Genomic DNA, 16,392 nt, shown 5'->3' with positions numbered 1-16,392 from the left:
TAGGGAAGCAAAATGTTCCTTGCGCCCCTTTGCGCTTTTGCACTTATCTCAGTGTTTTTCCTACTAAGTTCGTGGCCAAATGAACTTTATTGCGAAATGACCTAAAGAAGATACTAAGCATTTAAACTTATGAAAAGGATAGTAGTAAAATCTCAAAGGTGTGCTTTCTTTGAATACGTAGTAATCCAAATAAGCGGAGTCTCACCCACAAGTTGAAACACCTTTAAGCAAGAACTTAGTTGGATTCAAAAGTGCACATGAGCTCTAGCAGGAACAGCTGTGCCTCTTAGCTTAAACCTCAGCCTAATGCGTTAAATTCTTGGCTTGTAACTCCCTTTCGGTAAAGAAAGAGACTGCATGTTATCTCCATCAAGAGCAATTTTTATTTATACTGAAACGTAACCTCCACAAGTAGACCCTTTTCTTCTGCAGTTTGTAAAAACCAGGTGTGCCAGACTCTCCTGGTCCAGGTTTCATGTCTGGGTCCTGGCTGGGGAGGTTTGAGAGCGATTGGGTGTCCTTTGAAACCTTACATAGCCATGTGCCTGGGAGGTCAATGGAAATCCCACTTTCCAATCTGTGCATGCAGTCCAGGATTTTGGCTGTTCCTCAAAACACAGCCTGACGCAGCAGGTTTGAAAGGCAGCTTTGAAATGCTTACCTTTACTACTGACACGCATGGTCGTTGCCAGCAGCCTGACCCAGATACTCGCTACACAGGAGAAAAGATGCTCGATCACTTGATTCTTTTTTCCCTGCTCTGCAACGACAGCCACAAGGTCAAATACCAGTTTTTCTGGTGTATAAGTCTATGGGAATTGCCTGCCAGCAATTGTCTAGCTAAGTTATGGTCTTTAAAATACAGTCCTGTGTTGTTTACCTATCTAACACTGAGGTGTCTAAACAAGCTGACAGGTTGCTTTGAAACTCAGCCATGTGCTTTAAATTCTGTAGTATGAGTCTACAGATTTAGTTTTCTGAGTGCAAAATTCACTTTCCCTCCTTTCCACTAAGGATTAAAGCAGTAGGATGCTCTTCATGTACACCACTGCTATTGCCTTGCTGGGGGAAAAAAAAAACTAGCAATACATTTTAAAATGCTGAGTTAAGTGAATATAAAGAAAACCACTTTACCGTTCTGTATTTCAGGCAGGCCAAAACTTTAAATTCTGTTTCTAAAATGGGGGGCAGTACACAAGGAGAGGAATGTGTCTAGCTGTTGTCAGAAGTGGTACCATAACAGAATATACAACCTGTTTAATGTGGTAATATTGAGAATATTCTCTCTCGTAGTGGGGATGGTACCAGCAAACCTACAGGAGCTGTTACTTACTCACGTAACCCTGTTATTCTCAGAGCTATGAAGTGTGGTTCAACAGAGTAGCTGACAGGGTTTGCTCCCATTTGCCTTTTATTGTAGAGATATGCCCTGTCTTCCATGTACTGAAAATAAAGGAAAACTCTACGTATTATTTCCTACGGTGCATGAGTATCCTGTTTACAATTCTTTTATTTCCTCTTCCTGGCACCCCAAGAAATCTTCACAACAGCCAGCCTGCAGCTTAATTCAGATCAACCGTTTGTTAGTACAGAAAATTACTGCAGGTAAAAAGCACGCTTTAAAATCAGATTCTGTAATTCTATTAAGCCCATTCTTTCTGCTTCATACACATCCCATTCTCCACAAGTCCATCAAACTGAGGTCAGAAAAAAGTGTGAAGTTTGGGGCTGACATTTTTGCATCTTCACATTTCCTTTTTCTCATAGGAGATGTAAGATGAATGTACCTTTATCAGCCAGAATATGTAGGATATCCTGTGTGTGTTCATTTAAATAACTAAACACTGCAAAGCCTTTTCTTGTGAGGTCTGATACAGACCAAATGTAAAACCTTTCAAACCTGAAGGATCTCTTTCTAGATTATCATTATGTGTACTCAGGTTATCTCTAAATTTTGTGAGATAAAGGTTTTATGGGCACAGAAGCCAAAACCTGACGGATCAAAAGGTGGGGATCTGAGTTTTTTTGGGGGGTTTCTATGGGTTTTGTCCAGAAATGTCCCTAGGTTATGGCAGCACTTGTTGTGTCTTGATATAGTCTCAGACCCTGACCTTGGAAATAAATAAGTATTTTCCTTGGGCATGTGCTTTATGCCTTCTCTTGATAAGAACTACATTTGTTAGAGGGTTTTCATTTCCCTGTTACTCACCCAGTTGGTACAATGATCGTGTGATGTGTAACTCACTCCCACCACTGAGCCCAGGGTTATGGCTTTACAACCACAAACTCTACCATTTCTTCAATTTCTTGGTTTTTATTTCCCTCCTTCATTACACTTTAATTATGCAGAAGGCTCAAAAAAGGTATTGTTGCTGGGGGGGGAAATTGTTTTGGTTTTTTGAAGATTTTTGCATAGATGATAATTCTGCATAAGGCTATAGGACTTGGATTCTTCCGGACTAAGTACTATAGGTAAGGTGAGATATACTGCAACTGTTTGAATATGGACTTAAAGAAGAAACTACTTCTACCTGAAAAAGGAAACATTTCTGACAATTCTATGGCAGTGCTAACGAGGAATTATAACACCACCAAACTATCATTTCTAAAGGCTTACAAATGTTCACTTGAAAACCACAAAATGTGGTTTTCAAAGAAAGCAAAGCAGCGATGGAAAACGCAACAAAACGGTCTCACCACAGAGTTCCCCACTGCTTTGCCACTCTTGCAATACCTCAGTGCCTGCAACGGGATCTCCACTTACTTTCTCTTTTCAATAAAAGTTTCACTAGTTATTTTTGGTTACAAAGAACTTTGAGACCATTAACTGAAAGCAGTTACAAGAACAAACCTCCAATTTGGGGAAATCTGGTAGCTGGCTTTTCCCTTTTCAAGGCTGACAGGGCAGTAACTGTGTTGTGCAGCGATACTGGCTCCGTTTCCCCGGTGCCAGCAGTGAGGGCTTACGGAAAGCTGTACCGGCAACAGCAGATGTTGCTGGACCCAGCTGCTGCTCCGGGGAGATGGCTGGGGATGGGAAATGGCTTGGGACACCAAGTTTGGGGTTGGCTTTTAAACCGACGAGCTTGCTGAGCTGCTGTGAGCTCTCCATCCTCCCCAGAGCTTCTTGCAGTTTCACAGTAACCTTCGCCTACGTTTCTTCCCTGGTGCGGTAGGAGCAGGAGAAAGGGTGGGATTAGACAGTGGGAAATAAAGCAGCTGCCTGTAAACAAAGCACTATTGACTATATGAAGTGATGGAAAGTAGAAATGCTTTAATCTCTTTCATTTACTAATCCTAAGTGATGTATTTGAGAACAGTAGGAAAGAAGTAGACAGAAGTGCGACTTTGAAGTCCAGCAAAGGTTTCTGTAGCTTCAAAGAGCCATTCTTCCCTGCGTTTTATCAGAGGGAATGCCTAGCCGGTATGCTGGGCAAAAGGGGGACGTTTTCTGATGATTAGCATAAAAGGCAGGCAGGAAGGCTCTTATTCATGGCTTTGACACTTATTGTGCAAGGATCTTCAATACCATCAGTACCTTCATTCCCCAGTATTTGCTGTGAATGTAATAACGTCTCCTGCACCTGGTGGGAAGGTGAAATCGTGAGTTACTCATGATCATTTCAGTCAATCAGGTTTCACTATCTGCTTTTCAAATCTTCTTTGATAGAAGAAAAACCAAACACAGGAGCCTGTGGGGCATTTTCCTTTGCTCAGCCACCAGGAGTGATCCTGGGAACCTGTTGGGATTAGGTGGGAGCGTGCCGGCCACTCCTTTCCTCCCTGCCTGGGATGGCTTTGGCTCTCCAGGAACCTCACAGACTCTCCAAGTTCAACAGCTACTTTCTGATGCCTGGAAGTCAGCAAACGAATTGCGGCAGGACCCCAATTTAGTTCTTCTCCAAGACGGAGTGGGGAAGTGGAAACCTGAGCCTATCGGACCTAATCCTAAAGGTGCTCTCCTTTTTACTTTCCTTTTTTTTTTTTTTTTAATTGGTCAGCACTGCCATTGTCTCCTAACTGTCCTTTGAGACTTACAAAGCATTTCCTGCTCATGGTGACTTCTCTGTGCTGTATCTGTTTTGTATTGAGCTAATTAAAATGTTTCCTTCTGAAGAGAATAGTGAACTGACTTACCCCATATTCAGACACTGATCCTCAGGGCATGACTCTCTTTTTGTTTTCACTGAGAATGTCTCTCTCCATTTACATCACCCCTTTAACCCTTGATGCGCTTTGGCCTTCCCCATCCACTACTGCCTTCAGAGGGTCTGGTCCACAGCCCAGAAATGATGGAATTCACCTCAAACTTCCCAGCAAAGTTTACATTATTTTACTCTTGTAAGAGGGACTTTTTTGCTTGCAAAGGAACCTCAATCTGATGATGGAGGACTGTAGGAACGCTGCTTTTTTTTGACCCTCAGGTCTCCCACTAAGGGGAGATTGCCTTATAATAGCATTGCTAGATTCAATAGAGATCCCGATAAGAGAAGATTTAGATGTAAAGAAAAAACTGATGAACCGATGAAAAGCAGAGTTACGCTGTTCGACTCAATACTTGAAGATTTACAGGTTGTTTTCACTCAGGAGTAGAAGCTGGTGATGGAGGTAGCTGTGTCTTTGATGTAGCCCTGTTTATTTACAAAGTGTGGTTAAGAAAAAAAAATAAAAAATAAGAGAGTCCTGTTTCCCTGAACCACTGGGGAATCCAACAACAGGACTCGGTTTATTTGCTTACGGTTCCAAAATGCTTTCCAGTCAGCATCCTGCCCAAAAAGCGTCCTTTCTTTGCGTTCTCTGACACAATTTCTAGTGGTTCCTTGGTGATTGCTTGACTTTTGGGCTCCTTGTTGCCTTTACTCGGCTCCTCGTGAGGTGCCTGCAGCTGCATGAAGCCCTCCTTTCACCCGAGCCTCGTTTGACCGCTCTCACCCAGGCCTGTGGCTCCAGGCTGGTTCCTTTGCAGTCCCCTTGCTGAAGCAGGAGAGCTGAACTTTCACCTCTGTTTATCCAAAGATTATAGGCTTTTTTATTTTTTCCCTTGCATACATTAGCACCAACAAGCTTCCATCCAGCCGCTGGCACCACAGCACAAACGCCTATTTCAGCTTTTGCAAGCTAAACTGGAGGTGCGGCTGGTTTTCTTGCGGGTGCTCAGCACAGTCCTTCAGCAGGGCAAAGGCAATCTGTACTCTGCTCCAGTGCTCAGGACCTTGAAGGATCTGTGCCCTGCATTTATTTACTGGAAGGATTTGATAAAATAGGGCTTTGCTCTTTCAAATTGCTTTATTCTGGGGGCAAAGGGGGAAGGTTTGAGAACTCTCTTCTGACAGCAGTATGGTCTGGGTGGGTATCGTCAGCCTTAGCTTCATTTGCTCCAGTGGTCTGACCTCTGAGTGCTGGAGATCCGTGGTCCCCTCCTGGAGCTTCTGGGCTCCCTGTTTGCCTTTGTGCATGTTTCTCAGCAAGAAATTTTTGCTGATTTGGAGGCATGACTGGGATTTTCATGTCATCTCCCTCACCTCCCCTCTGGGGAAAAACATTAAGGTCTTGAAAAATATTTAGTGATGTATAATGAAAGGAAGCATTTATCATGTAAAAGCAAATGCATGCTGGGGCGGAAGATGGTGTGTTATCTGCAGGTTCAAGAAATTAAAATGGGAATATTACTAGATGAAAATAAGAACTTCCATTGTGGCTGTCTGTATACAGGCATAACGGGTACTCAAAATATTGTGAGGTCATGTTATGTACAGAGAAAGCAATCTGCTCTGTTGCTAGCATGCACCTTTGCCTCTGCACTTAGGGACTGATGAATGTCCCTCAATTTCACTTGCCAAGATAGAGAGACTTGCCTTTTTCTACAAAACCAAACCAAGCCATTACAAATAATTCAGAAAACTTTCCTTGCAGCTGGGGTCAGCTAAGGCTAGTTTGGCTCCGGAGCGGTGTGGATCTTTAACCCCTTTTATGGGACTGAACTGAGAAGATGGTGCAGTAGAGGAAGTCTTGCAGAGCCACTGTCTGTTCTTGTGAATAAAGAGCTCCTCTTTTCAAGGAGAGAATTTGCCTTTTGTGAAAGGTGGTGGCTCCCCTTCTCTGAGACTAAATCGGATCCTTATTTACGGAGGAGGAGCAATGTGTGAAGGAGCAGAGTGAGTCTCTGCATGCACACTTGACCTGGAAAGACCTATTGAGGCTGGATGCATGCTGCAGGAGCCATCCTCACCCACCCCAGCCCGTGGATGGGACAGCTCACCGCCATCTCATTTGTGATCCTGGAGCACTGTGAGAGCCGTCAGGCTGGGACGACCACGTCCTCCGTGTACACCTGGCCAGCAACACTCAGACATCGGTAAGCAGAGCCCCGACACTCAGATATGCTTTAACCAGAGTTAGCTACAGCCTGCACAGATGCATCATAAGCATCGGCATAAATACGTATGGCTGCAAGCGGCCGCCCTGTAAGTGCCAAGGCAGTACCACAATAACTGAGTCCCAAATCATTTTGCCATATACTTCTCTTCTCAGGGAGCAATCTTCTCTCATTCTCTGTTTCAGAAGTGACACACCCTCCTACAGCACACCCTTTTCCCCAGGGTCTGGCCCAAGGTTTGGGTAAAATTGGCTTAATTCCTGCTTTTGTGCTCCAGCTGGGAGGTTACAGGCTGGAGGAGGGCAACCATCTTACAGCTGGGAGTGCATCCTCCCTCTGGCACAAGCTGCAGCACTCAGGCACAGTGAATGTTTTGATCGCTGCTTCTCAGAAAACTGGGAGGCGCAGGTTGTCGTGTTTTTTGTCTCATTATAATACTCTGAATGAAAGTGAATGGGTAGTTGCATTCAGGCATTACTTCTGTTTGTCTGTGTAGAGCTGAGCTCCTAATTCCAGAATTTGAAAGACACTGATTTTTATCAACTGACCTAACCCCAGCTAAGGAGGAGTCTCATTTTTAGTCTCAAAGGATTAAAGTGAAATGTATGCTCAGCCTCCCCCTCCCTTCCTCCCTCCCATGTTTTTCAGGACTTTCCTTTAAAATTCAGAGGCTTTGAACCCCCTAAAGTAGGAAGGTTAGTTTCCTGCCTGTTTTATTTTGGCTTTCAGAATGCTAGTAAGGAAAAGAAGATGGAAAAGTGTTATGAGGGGGGAATATCCTTATCACTGACCTGTGAACTTTGCACTTCCCATCCTCTGGGTTTTACTGTTCTGTTCATGTAGGGGAGCGATACAAAACCATACAATTATCTCCTCTCAAACAAAGATTAAGGAGTGTCATTAAAAAACCCAAACATTTCTTGCAAATTCTTCTGCAGTGGGCTTATATTATATTAAATCTTATTTCTTCCAAACAGACACATCTTTAGATTAAGTATGTTGTTCATCATTCATTTTACTTCTGACACCAGGTTTTCTATCTGCTTAGAGCTGTATTTGAATATTTCTCATGGAATTTTGCCATTGAGCTTAAAAGGAGTAGGTTTTAGCCATAAATGAAAGCCAAAGTGAAAAATAACATTTTTAAGTTTTGCAGTATAAAATATATCACTTATTTCCTAATTTTTAATATAGTATAGTTTGTAGGAACCAGATCTCACATTACATGAAGCTGGAAGCATGTATCATTGTAAGCTGAAACTCTAAGTTTATGCTCCGTTTATATACAACCCTTTCTTAAGCTTATATTAAAGTGTCTTTATGATACTGACTTCAAGTACAAAAAAAAAAAGCCCTAACCAATGGATATTTTTCACAAATCTGAAACAAACAACAGGGATAGAAAAGTTCTTAACTTGTCATCTGCAGTGACACAATGAGAATTACGATGTGAACTATAACGATTTCCACGGCAACAGTTTGGAGGAGTAGCTCACATAGTAATTACTTTCCAAAAACCTGGAGATCATCTTTCTCACTTTAAACAGAAACATTCGCCTCTCCCATCCCAACCATAGCATAGCTCAAGTAAGAGGAATGAGATCTGCCTGTATAGAAAAAACATCGCTAATCTCCATTGAAATGTACAACTCGAGCCATCCCCAGATAGTTTTATCCCACCGATTTGTCTGAGCCTTCAGATTTCAGAAAACACTACAACCCTTTTTTCAGAGCTGACATTAAATCTGGATGCTTTTCTGTTGAATTAGAAAGTGAGGAAATAGAAACTTACCACGGCAGAGCAGCCGGGGCTGAGATCATGCCCGCGGCTCGGCAGATTTCAGCCCGATTCCTCCCTGACAGCCCACATTTATCCTTTTTGTGTGCATGGAACGCAAGCCGAGTTAGTCCCACACGGAAGATCTGTGTGCTCGACTTTCTAAAAGTTTACCCATTCATCTTCAAAATCTAAAGCGACTGGCAGTTGTCTGCCTTCCTTTGTTCGGAGAGGAAACAAAACTGCTGAACGCTGCAGCCATCATGTCTTGGGAAACGGGACACAAGAATGGGCCCAATGTCTGGGCAGGGTCTGTGGGCAGGGGGAACTCTTGGGGGTCTCGATAGGAAACGCTTTCCATTGGGCAGGGATGTATTATTAGTGCCTGAGCCCGCCCCGCGCCTGAGTCTCTGCTGGGTCCCTCTCGCGGGGCTGTATTCCCTTCCCGAGCGTTGCCCAGCCCAGGCAGCTCCCAGTTCAGAATTAGCAGCTTAAGGACAGCCTGACAATGGGTAACGTGGATTTCCTGAGCAATTAGCTGGCGGACACAGCCTGCGAGAGCGTGCCCGCGCCTCCACGCCAGGGATGGTAATGAGCAGGGGAAAAGCTGTTTAAATCTCGGATTTTCCTTTGCATGGCTGTAATTGTTTTTCCTTCTAATTAAAAAATAGAAGTGGGCAGGAGAGGGGGGAGCTGGGAATCGGGAAAGCATTGGGTAAGACTAGGAAGTTGCAAAGCAAAGCTGACCATAAAAATAAAATACCTTTCTAAACAGATTTAGAAAGGGGTTGTTTTTTAGTTTGGGGTTTGTTTGTTTTTTTTTAAATCTTCTCAAAGAAGCTCACTAGAACAGTCTGGACTCTCGTCCCCCTGCAGTTTGCTTGGAAAGCCCTGGGTTCCTGCTGGAAAACCTGTAGGCTTTCAAATGTTCAGGGACATAATTACAAATACTCCAGGGAAGCGCGGCTGCTCTTGCCTGTGTAGCTCACCCTGAGAGCTGCTGCTGCCTGTCAGTGAATCTGCCTTCCAGCAGAGCCACTAGCTAAAAGCTTTTTATTTTTATCTCTTACCTTTAATATCAGCCCTTCAGCTAGGGAAGAGGATCTTCTGGCAGCAGGAGTAATGCAGCGGATGACTTACTTGCCTCAGCCTGTTTATGCCGTGGAGCAGCCGGTGCCCTTTTCTTTCTTTTTCAGCCCTCTCCAGTTCCATAGGTTTGAAATCCTGAGTCTGCTTTTAAAGCCCAGCCTCCCACCTAACGTGTCTCGCTCGCATTGTGTTTGTCTCTCCTTTTCCTTTGCTCTTCTTGGCTGTTCCCACAGGCAGCCAAGGCCGGTAAACAACTCATTGTGAAGCTGGAACTAATGTTATTCCTTGAGCTGGTGGCTGATGCAGCGGTCTCTGACTCGCTTCTGCAGCACACCCAGCTGCCACAGGCTTTTATCCAGTCAATGCAAATAACTTCCTGAATATCTCATATAACAGCCTAACTCCAGTCTGCAAAACCTCATCCTCTGAGGGCTCATGGTTTAATAAAACATATAAAAACATGAGCGTGAATTTGGATTGAAAATGGTGAAGGTGCAGATGTTTCCTGCTCCTAATGGTCAAAGGTCCATTTTCCCTTTTTTAGCTGGTAAAGATGACAGACAATCTGGGTAAATTGTGAAGGGATGGCCGAAGACATCGGCTATCACCATCACTTTTGTACAAATGTGGGGGTGAGTATGCAGGCTGGGAGAAGGCTCAAGATGCAAAATCCACCAGTATCACCAGTAAACTCACATACAGAAATCAGCTTTGGCCCTTCATGGCTTGTGGGCATTTTCAGGCTGGCTGCATGGAAATCCTGATCCCTCGGGTATAATGCAACTGCTTTTCATACCCCGGGGCCCATTCTTATGCGGTTTTGAGTGCTCTCAGCAGGGACCGATTAAACAACATGTCTGCATTTGAAATCGCCCTTTTTAGGGAAAGGAGTGTGGTTTGGATGGTTGGAAGCTGGGTATACAGATTAGAATGAGCACACTGAAAATCTTTGCAGATTAACATCTTATGTCTCAGCCTTCAAAACTACCAGTCGCTGGGCAAACCCATTAGAGGGGAGACTTATTACTCCTTGAAGATTAAATACAGCATAAATCTTGAAACAAAACAAAACTTCTGTATTTCTTACAGTATTTAGCCAGAACGTGGCAATTGTGCCAACTTCGATGCTGTTGGAATTTAACCAGGCAGCTGTACCTATCTGGGATGTTGGTTTGCTTTCTCTAGAGAGTTCTTAACCAGGCAGCTGTACCTATCTGGGATGCTGATGTTTGCTTTCTCTAGAGAGTTACTGGATTAATTAAACACTCCTAACAAAAGTCTTCAGCTGTTGTGAACTTCAAGGGCTCTCAGGAACTCCTCCTTATAACGTTACCACTAACCTAACAGGAGACTGGGGATGGTATTTTTGCCCTTTATGGAGTCCATGCTTCTAAACTATCGTAGTGGTTCCAACTTCATATAATCCATGGTTGCCATTAGATTCAAAAGCATCTCTAGTGAGCAGGTTATTCAGTCACCTGTTACTTTGGTTTTTTTCTTTAAAGAGGAGCATCTTTTTCTGCTAGCCATAGCCAAAACTAGAAGCTGGACAAGTAGAACCTCTAGGTTGACCCATGATGCTACTCTCCAGCCTCTAGAGTTCATAAAAAAAAAAAAATCCCAGACTTTTCCCTTATGGGACACAGAAAGGTTTTGGTGTTAATGAGAAAGAAAATGTGCCCAGAGCAATATATTTCTGCTCTCCTCCAAGACACATTTCACAAAGCAATACGCATACACCTTTACCTTCTCCGCACCATTTTGCATAGGCCAAATGCTGTGCTATCAATGTACTCTGTATACTTTTTTGAGTAAATAAAGTACAAACATTTCCAACAAAGTACCCTTAGCATAGGTTTATTTGCCAAACATGAAAAAAGGAGGTCGGCTGCCTCTCTTCTTGGTTACAGTTACAGGCAAGTGTTTTCTTTAAAACAGAAAAACAATGAATAGACTCCTCGGCTCTTCATCTTTCCTCTCTGCACAACTCATTTGCTGTCCGCACCCTGATCCCGTGGTGTTCATCTTAGACTTGGGACAGGGTGGGATTTAGTGAGCTCTCCTTGTTAAAACATTGGCAGTACATCAATAATCTCTAGTTATTTTGGAAAACAAGGGAAACTGGACTGTTATCTTATTGGAAACCATGGCTGCTGAGAAGGCATAACATGTTTAAGCAAAAGTTTTACCCCCTGTTTACAGTACTCAGATTTTCTGCTTGTGCATAGAAACCCTACTGATATGATACTTCTGTTACAGTTTTGGTTGTCTATTGTGTCAGTGGTTTGGTGGCTTTTGGACTGGCATATGAAATTTCCATTAATTTCAGCCAGGCAGGAATATCTGAATTTAAGGAAGAATTTTGCCCAGGAGACTAGCATATTGTATTTCCAGATGATTAACGCTTAATTCTTCTGTTGTCAAACATACTGACTATTTTCAGTCAATTGACGTTTTATTGTGCCAAGATTCCTATTTCAGGGCACTTACAAGCACTCAAAAGGAGCCAAAAGCAAAGAAACCAAATTAAAATTGCATTTTAAAGGCCACTAGAATGTGTATGATAGAGACATTACCTTTTCCCTTTCCTCCTCTATTCATTGGCAAGGCTTGTTTCCTTCCTTTGCTTTCCTACAACAGCAGACTTAGTTTGTCATTTGGTAGCTAAATATTGCATGGCTTTAGTTCATCCTGGTACAGCAGCGCATATTAGATATTCCGAGGCCCCGTGGAGCCCTCCTCCCGTAGAGAAGAGTCTGTGAACAAGCTGCAGTGGTCAAAATGAACCATCCAGGAGTGGCTTCACGGCACCAGAGTGGTTTAGGGACCCTGCCTGGGGAAACGGGTAATGCCATGTTGCCAAAATACTTACTCTTTGAGCTTACAAACTCGGTTGTATTTAGAAATTTTGGCTGTCTGCAATACATCCATATGATGTCCTATATCATTGGCTCATCCTGTGAGGCACACAGCTTCCTAAGGTCTCACGCTTTTAAAGTACCGGCTTTAGGATTACAGCTCCCACCCTACAGCAGCTCCAGTGGAATAAGGTTAATGTCTGGGTGACCCCAAAGGAAACATTCGGATGATTAAACCAACAGGTTCAATTCCATTAAAACGAAGTATTTCATTTAGATGTACCCCTGGAAAGCTAAAGGAAAAAATCGGTAATACTGACATTTTCCTGGGGAAAAAAGAAAAAAAGTGACTTTACAGAAACCACAGTCTCTGCTGGAAAAGATTTTGAAGGAAAATTCCTGAGCAGATGTAGCAGAACCCTTCAGGAGCTCACTAATGCTGCAGTGTTTACTAATCCTTAATGGTTTGTCAGTGCTTCTATTTGAAATTCTTTTTGAAGGGTTTTATAACAAAGCCATAAAAAATCACTTTGGAATCAAATGGAAATGAAAAGTCTCATCCTGTTTGTTTGTTTGTTTGTTTGAATATGCATTTAGAAGGACCTTTTTCGATCATTTTAAATGTTGGAGAGAGAGAGGGGGAAAAAAAAAAGCAAGTGCCTATTTGAATCAGTAGCCTTGCAATTTTGAGAAGGCTTCATTTGAAAACCCTGGTTTGTTAATTTACCAGCACTTAAAGTTCCATTACTTTCCAATCCAACAGGACTTTTTGCTAGTGACAGGATATTTCTTCTCCAAATGTTTAGTCAAACTGAAGCTATTCGGGGGTGGGGGAAAGTGCTGCTCATGCCAGTGCAGTGACTGAGTGTGCAGAAAGTCCCCGCTGCTCTCAGTGCTGACAGTTTTCTAGTGAACACTGTCTGCTAAGAGACGAATATGGTCCATCCGGGTAAGGACTGGATTAACCGATTAACCTGTGATTTGTTTCTCTGATTTTTAGACCCATCCAATAGCAACTATTTGCATTCTCATGAGTCCTGAGGGCCTTTCTTTATTAAATGCAGTTAACTCAAAGCAAAGGCATTAGATTATGAGCTGCTGAAATGTATTTCATTGTGTAAAAAGTAAAACAAAAGTTCGTACTGCTTGCTAGGTCAGGCAAATAGAAACCTCCAGTGGCACCAAATGCCTGAACCGGAATATTCCTCCAAACTATGTGTTTTTCCTAAGCCTTTGCTTTTCTTTGCTACGTAGCATCATCAATAAGCTAGAAGAATGTCAGTCTTTTGGACACTGTCCTCTCCGTGCCTCAAGGCACGCCTCTCTCTTTGCTTTCCATGTTTAGCAGTATTTAACCAGGCTCTTCCAAGTCTGTCTCAGTAGTTTCAGAGTCTTTAATTTTTCTTGTCAACGGAGAAGAGATTCATTTTGCAGACTCCCCACTCATTAGTCATTTTCCCCATAACGTGGAGCAATTTCCAATTTTGCATGACCAAATCTAGCCCATAATGTCTCCCTTCAGAAACTGCATCCAGGAATTACTTCAGGCAAGAAAGAAATACCTGATTATTCTCTCCTCCAGAATGAGTTCAGAAACTCGCTCTGTCCTAATTTGGTGTGGGATCTGCGTTGATTCTTTTTACCCAGTTCAAAGAGACTGCTTTTCAGCTCTGCATGCTTCAGAGTCCCCGCTTTAATAAACACACGGTAATGTATACCACTGTTTTGACAAGAGGCACCAGTTATGCCGAAATCTTATCCCCTGGAAAACGGAGCAGGTGTTTTCCAGCAAAGCTGCTGGGCTGCCTGCATGAGCCGCCGCCAGCACCAGCTGATGAGGGGCCTGATTTCAGAGTTAAGTGACGTTGCTCTTGTCGCGGTGGAGGATGATGTTTGAACGTGTCCAAGGGGAAGCTGAAACAGCTACCTTTGTCTTCCCATGGTGGGAAGAGCAGGTTTTAACAAAAAGCGGGTGAAATAGAGTTGTTTTATTCTTTTTCTGAGTCCCAGTGATAGCCAACCAATGGCTCCTATTCCAGGCATGGTGGACCCTGGTTTTTTTAGCCCTGTCTGACTGGTGTGACTGGACCTGCAGCGGCTGTCGGTGTCAGCAGGAGGTACCGTACCCATATTTCATACAGCACAGCTTCCCTGGGCTGTGGGGCAGCTGTAGTCAGACCGTAATATGGCATCAGTAAGTGCTGGTGTTTTACTGGAGGAAACTGAGTTTCACCAAATAAATTGGGAAAGATGAAGAGCTATGATGTCAGGAAGAGCCACTGCAGAGCAGTTAACAAAGCGAGCAGAGAACAACAGACGATGCAGGCCAGTGCTGGCTGCCTTCCCCACGCAGTAGCAGGGACAGCATATCGGAGCACCGCAGTGGAGGGATATTAAGTTTCAACAAAACAAACCCAAAGGACATGAGAAGCCAGTGAATATAGTCTGTGTTCTGATGGCAAAAAATCAGAGTTTGAAAGGAGTCCGGAGCACCTAAAACAATTGAAGGCGCAACCAGGCAGGAGCTTGCAATTCTGCTGTGCATGAATAGAAGGAAGAAGCAGCTGAATATCAGGAAACGTTTTCTAACAATGTGGACTATTAGGCTTCGGTGGAGACTCCCGAGGGAAGTGGTAGAAGCCCACATGGGCTGAATAATAGAAAACTAGACAAAACCATAGCGTACATATACTGGAAAGAAATCCTTCAGTACGGTGATACACAATTCACAATGCCTAGTGAACATAGCGTTGCTATTATTAATAACATCTTTAAGATGCGTGTTTTGATACACAGATTTAGGAGAGTTCTTGCAAACGAGGAGGCTGCAAGCTTTCTGTGCAGGTCCTCTCCCTGCGAGGTGAGTGGTAGAGAAGGGGGAGACGGGACACGCTGCCCATCACAGCCCCGCATTTCCCAACAATGCGAAGTGGTTGCCTTGGCTATCCCTGTCCCTGGGAGGAAACCTGTTTTCTGCATTTTCATAAGAAATCTCAATTAACCCAGGTCCCGCTCCCTCTAGAGGGCGGCTGCTTCCCTTAGAACTGCTTGGGAGAGTGATCTCCCCACCAGCGTATTCTGGTTCCCACTTTATGTGCAGTGAGTTTTCGGGGCTTGCAGGATTTTGGCTGTGCTGCAGACCGCAGGGTGATGCCGGACAATCCACAGCCCCATCGGGCTCTCCCCACCTTCGGCACTGCGCCAGCCTCCACGGCTGTATCACCGATGGAGAATGGAAACAGAGCTAAATTAGTAAAATTCATCATGCTCTGTAGCTTCTGTCTTGGGAGCATCTTGCAGCAGCACAACATACAGCAGAATAGCTATTATCAGAGAATTTATTGATGAAATAAATATGCTAGAATGGATGAAAAATTCAATATTTCCAATTTCTGTTGGCATCCAAGCCACGGCAGTACCTAGGAGTTGGCCTAGCCTGCGGTTCCCCCCTGCCTTCTCAGTGGATGACCCTTTTGAGTATCTTAACCCAAAAGAAAACTGTTTTGAGCATAACTAACGCCTGACTCCGCAGTGAGGTGTGTGCCATTGCGCAGGGCTGTGCTGCACGCCGAGGTCCAAACCCTCGCACTGTACTTCTCTCCTAGGCACTGTGTTAGTAAAGCGTATTAATGGAGCTAATCTTGCGAAGCCATGTGCTTTTCTGTTGCACAAACTTACAGTCGGACAATGTTATGCAAATCAAAGCGGTATTATTCGTGTTGCACCACCACTTAACTCCTGCTCTCTACCAGCCCATTGTTGATAGTACTTTGGCATCGTGTCAATCTGATTGCAATTAAGCTTTTTACAAAGCATCGTTCAAGGCTGTCTGTTCTGGTTTTGATTGTTCATGCTCTGAAACGTTCTTCACAATGGATGTTCCAGGGAATATGCTACCAGCTGTGTTGGTAATGCCCTTGTCTGATAGTTTTGATAATTTTTTTGTGACTCCTGGAGGCTATTTTGGTACCAAGTTGTTTGTTTTTCTGATTGAAAAGTGGTTTCTGAGGAGAGAAAATTACATATTTAATGCCCTAAGGTTATGCATTTTTTTTCCCAAAGCCTTTTTCTATCCACAAAAGACTTTCTTAAGGTTTCTTCTACCAGAAGAAATGCTTGTGTTCCTAACGAAAGCAGGATGCTATGTGTAGAAAAGCAGTAAAGAGGAAGGATTCTGATACAGATGTCAAGGCCTAAGTGTGTTGCCAATACATAAATGTAAAAATAAAATGGAGCCTGTGTTTCATTTTGGAAATAGACTGTATTTCCAGCTGAAACTTGCTGCCTTGGTT

General features: G+C 43.5%; 1 protein-coding gene across 2 annotated transcripts in view; it reads right to left on the bottom strand.

Moving 5' to 3' along the window:
* The window catches only part of LPAR4 (lysophosphatidic acid receptor 4), a 13,298-nt gene extending 3,747 nt beyond the window's left edge, over positions 1 to 9,551 (bottom strand). Inside the window, exon 1 of one of the 2 annotated variants that reach the window (XM_009581520.1) lies at positions 9,224 to 9,551. Coding sequence is in view for 1 of the 2 variants with exons in the window: in XM_009581521.1 (XP_009579816.1) it covers positions 2,814 to 2,824 (11 nt within the window). In the remaining variant the exon portion in view is untranslated. Of the gene's footprint in view, positions 1 to 2,813; positions 2,825 to 9,223 lie in introns of those variants that run through there. The other variant, XM_009581521.1, reaches the window with a different exon arrangement.
* Between the last annotated feature and the right edge of the window lie 6,841 nt (positions 9,552 to 16,392).

Source organism: Fulmarus glacialis, unplaced genomic scaffold (assembly GCF_000690835.1).
Source record: "Fulmarus glacialis isolate BGI_N327 unplaced genomic scaffold, ASM69083v1 scaffold11387, whole genome shotgun sequence".
NCBI lineage: Eukaryota > Metazoa > Chordata > Aves > Procellariiformes > Procellariidae > Fulmarus > Fulmarus glacialis.
The sequence above is the reverse complement of the archived record's forward strand: the minus strand, read 5'-3'. Positions and strand labels throughout refer to the sequence as shown.